We start from the raw sequence: 4,599 nt of genomic DNA on the forward strand, positions 1-4,599 counted from the left end.
ATATATATGTACAGATGCTTCACTGGTTTTGCTTCTTTAGAGAACCCGGCCTAAGACATAAAGTAAAGCAGAAGTAGAACTTCTGCCTCATAGTTAGTACTCAAAAAAAGGTAGCTGTTATCATTTTACATGTTCTCTTTCTTTCTTAAAGAATTTCCAGAGCTGAAGAAAAGTTTCTACATCTATGAAGAGAAAAAGAATGATGGGGCACATGAAGGGGATCTTTGGCTGCATGTTGTGTATAAACACACTACAATTTCCAAGTTTTCTTTCCTGAGCTTTATTTTTGTCAGACAAGAAAAATCAATACTGTTTTATTTGTTTATTTAAGAATTTTGGCTGGGTTTTGAGATTTGGGCAGACTGAAAAAAAGAATGCGTGGAGGAGGCTGGGTTCTGGAAAGAATGAAGAAATGTAAAATTGAGCTGGTATTGAGGAACTGGCAGCACTGGTGGAACAGGAAGCTGTGAAGAGACTTAAAACCACAAGGATAATGCTATCAGAAATTGCCCAGCTTGGTTGTGTGGGGAGATGGTAGCTGGGGAAGGAGAATTGCTGGGAGTATTTGAGGAGCCCCGATGGCACTGTGGTTAAGAGCTAGGCTGCTAACCAAAAGCTTGGCAGTTTGGATCCACCAGCAGCTCCTTGGAAACCCTATCGTTTGTCCTATAGGGTCACTGTGAGTCGGAATTAACAGCAATGGGTTTTGTTTTGTTGGTTTTTTTTTTTTGTATTCAAGGTCTTTGGACAGTGGGCCTTAAATTAATTGCCTTTATAGTCTTTTCTAGTCCTAACTATGGCATGATTGACTTCAGAAGAGGGGAGCTTAAACTATTACATCTCTCAACTTGGCCAGAGCACAGAACCTGGAACTACTGAAGTGCAAGACACATTAGGTTTTAAATCATTCCAGGGTTTTCCACTTCAGCCCCTTGCCCGTTTTTCCCTGTTCATTGGAAAGGTGCTGGCAGCCTGATGGCCTTTTAGATTTAAGTTTAAAAAAAACCAACAAAACAGTTGCCGTGGAGTCAGTTCTGATTTATGGGGGCATCTGAAATCCAGCCAAGCGGTGGCCTGGGATAGCCATTTGGAGAAGGGCTACCTTCAGTTCGCCAGAAGAGCCGCCATTCCGGAGTGTGGCCAGACGCCCACCACAGGACGCCCTTTCCCCGCCCCTGCCATTAGCACCGACCAGAACACCGGCTTAGATACACTTCTAGCCCCGCCCCTAAACGTAAGCTCCTCGGTCGAATCGAGAACGACTAGATTGACATTGCGCCTGAGCAGGTGGCCATTTGTCTGCAGTTGCTGGACTTCATTGCCCCAAGGGCTGAGTTGTCAGTGCGCCTGCGCAGCAGGCCAGTTGGCCGGCAATGTCGAGCTGACTCGCCTCTAGGGTGGGGCATTCAGTGCGTCTGCGCGCGGTCCGGCGCCGCGGTTCTTGACTGGGCTGCGCTGGCCGGTGTAGCCATGCAGAACGCTGACTCCGAGCAGCCGTTCAAGCGGCCCCGACGCGATGGCAGCCCAAGAACCCCGCCAAGCGCCCACACTGCAGCGGCAGAGAAATCCCCGGGCCACGAACTCCACCCCGACCACAAGACCTGGTGCCCTGAGCAGGTGTGCGCCTTTCTAAGGCGCAGTGGCATCAGTGACCCCCTGCTGCAGACACGTTTCCGAGGTAGCGGGGATAAAAGGGCTGGAGGGCGGAGGGACGGCGAGGCGAGGCGAGGCGGGGATCAGCTGGGGTTGAGCAGAGGGCGCCCTGAGGTTGGGGGCAAGGGGCCTCAAAGAGGGCGACCTAAAGCGGAGAAGGGAGACTGGACTGGGGAGGCAAACAGAGGGGGAGACCTGAGGCAGGCGGGGGCGCCCCAGGAGGGACGACATAAGGTGGAGAATAGAGTCTTGAGGCAGAGAGCCTTCAGGAGGAGGCAACCTGAGCATGGGAAGGGAGACTCCCCCCGGGAGGTACTCAGAAGTGGGGGACCTTATGCAGAATGCGCCCAGGAGAAAAGGGGGCGACTTGAGGTTGGGGACACGTAGGGATTTTGAGCCTGGAGGGTCAATGGTAGATTTTGGTCTCACTTTGATGGGTTTCTTCAAGAACTTTCTACCCCAGCGCCAGGTCCTTTTTTTAGTGAGAGAACATGGTCGGAGGGTTGCTGTCATTCAGGCTCTGTTACCGCAGCTCCTCGCACGCTTGCCACATTAGAGTATGTTCTGAAGCTTTTTTAAGTTTCTCTTTCCCCGCATTTAACTCTGGGTTCTCCCAAACGGGAGGGAACTTGTTTTGTTAATCTCTGAATTAACCTAGCATCCCAGTAGGGCTCAAGCAATGTTTGTTGACTGGGTCAGCAGAGTTTGGTAATGTTTTGCTCTTCTAAATGCAGTTTCCCTTGCTCCTTCTGAACACTGGTGTTGTACAGCTCACCGCTGAACCCCAGCAGCCCACAACTTGGCCACAATCACATGGGGGCGGTGTGAACTTAGTCCTTGCTCGCACGGAGATTTCTGAAGCAGCCTATTTAAGCGCCTTTACTGACTGGCTCCTGTTCAGCATCCATCCACTTGAAATCTACTCAGCTTTCTGTGCTGGGGTGTGAAACTTAGCCCCCGCCTTATCCTCTGAGGTGCTCAATAGGAAGGTGGTTCTTTGGTGGTTATGATTTGCAAATTAACTTTTCAGTGATTGGGTGGAGCTCTGTTTGCTGAGGTTGGGTGAGAGGAACTTTAGTGTTTCAAGACCTAAAGATAGCTGGAATGGTATGGGAAATTGCAGTTCTCTTTTTTTCCTTCCTCCTTTTGTTTTGTTTTCCTCCAAGGCAGGGATGGAAGCAGTGGGGAGGAATAGCTTTAAATTTTCTGTCTCCAGAATGTGACTGGCAATGTTGTTGAATCTGTTTCAGTGGTGCTCTGTAGATTAATTCAACAGCCTCCAGACTGATCTATGGTCAGTCTAGTGCAGCAAAAGACACTATATACTTTCAACGGGTAAAATCCAAGCACAAGGTGCTGGTTCCATGTCTTCATTGTGGAGTATAATCTCACAAGATCCCTGAGATTTTAACACTATAAATCACATTTTTTATAGATGAGGTATTTGAGGTCCAAAGATATTAAGTAACTTGCCAAAAGTCACACAGCTAGGAAAAAGCACCTGGATTTTAAGCCTAGGTCTTCAGACTTCAGAACTCATGCCAGTTATACCTGAATAAATGTGCTCATCAAAAACCACTAGAGAACATAACCAAAGTTACAAAATCATATAAGAGCTAGAGGGAAAAAAAAGAAAAGACAAATGAGCAAAACAACAGACTGTTGACAACCAGCTAGTAAACACAGGAAAAGATGTTTACTCTCAACAGCAAGCAAAGAAATACCAATTTTTGCTTTAGATTGGAAAAGACTAAAAAGATTGATAGCAGGGGAAAAGTCCAATAAATTTTATGGTAATCTCATTCAGCTCAACCATACTAATGAACAGTTTGGCCATACCTTTTTGTTGTTGTTGTTGATACCTTTTGACTTACAAGAATTTCACTTATAGGAATTTACAGATATAATAGAACAGGTATCCAAAGTAATGTATTCAAGTAATTCTTGGAACCATAGGTTATCAGTACCAAAAAATTAGAAATAGTCTAAATAGCTACAAATGATAATAATAATAATATATAATAGTGATGGCTAACATTTATTGAAGGAGCCCTGGTGGGCTAAAGGTTAAACATAATGTCCTTCTCCAGGGACTGATCCCTCCTGATAACATGTACAAAGTATATGAGACATAGTCTTGCCATCCTTGCTTCTAAGGAGGATTCTTAGTTTTACTTCTTCCAAGACAGATTTGTTTATTATTTTGGTAGTCCATGGTATATTCTGTATTCTTCCCCAACATCAAAATTCAAAGGCATCAGTTGTACTTCTATCTTCCTTATTCATCATCCAGCTTTCACATGTATATAAGGCAATTGAAAACACCATGGCTTGGGTCAGGAGCACCTTAGTCTTCAAGGGGACATCTTTGCTTTTTAACACTTCAAAGAGGTCTTTTGCAGCAGATTTGCCCAATACAATGCTTCTGGATTTCTTTTTTTTTTTTTTTCCCCATACAAAAATTTATACATACATTGTTCTGACCCTAATTGCTCTCCCCATACTGTGACAGCACACTCCTCCTTTCCACCCGATTCCCCATGTCAGTTCAGCCAGCTCCTAACCCTCTCTGCCTTCCCATCTCACCTCCAGACAGAAGCTGCCTGTTTAGTCTCTTGTATCTACTTGAGCTAAGAGGCACACTCCTCACAAGTATCACTTTATGTCCCACAGTCCAGTCCAGTCCCTGTCTGAAGAGTTGGCCTCGGAAATTGTTTTAGTTCTGGGCTGATAGAGAGTCCAGGGGCCATGCCTTCCGGGGTTCCTCCAGTCTCAGTCAGACCGTTAAGTCTGGTCTTCTTACTAGAATTTGAGTTCTGTACCCAAGTTTTCTCCTGCTCCATCTGGGATTCTCTGTTGTGTTCCCTGTCAGGGTGGTCATTGGTGGTAGCCGGGCACCATCTAGTTCTTCTGGTTTCAGGCTGATGAAGTCTCTGGTTTATGTGG

General features: G+C 46.1%; 1 protein-coding gene across 2 annotated transcripts in view; it reads left to right on the top strand.

The window, feature by feature from the left end:
* Positions 1–1,366: 1,366 nt before the first annotated feature.
* Positions 1,367–4,599, top strand: part of SAMHD1 (SAM and HD domain containing deoxynucleoside triphosphate triphosphohydrolase 1) — a 51,999-nt gene continuing 48,766 nt past the window's right edge. The window contains exon 1 of one of the 2 annotated variants that reach the window (XM_023724828.1): positions 1,367–1,678. In XM_023724828.1, the coding sequence (XP_023580596.1) occupies positions 1,471–1,678 (208 nt within the window). In that variant the 5' untranslated portion in view covers positions 1,367–1,470. The remainder of the gene's footprint in view (positions 1,679–4,599) is intronic. The other variant, XM_004370368.2, reaches the window with a different exon arrangement.

The sequence above is a fragment of the Trichechus manatus genome, unplaced genomic scaffold, assembly GCF_000243295.1.
Source record: "Trichechus manatus latirostris isolate Lorelei unplaced genomic scaffold, TriManLat1.0 scaffold00008, whole genome shotgun sequence".
Lineage (NCBI taxonomy): Eukaryota > Metazoa > Chordata > Mammalia > Sirenia > Trichechidae > Trichechus > Trichechus manatus.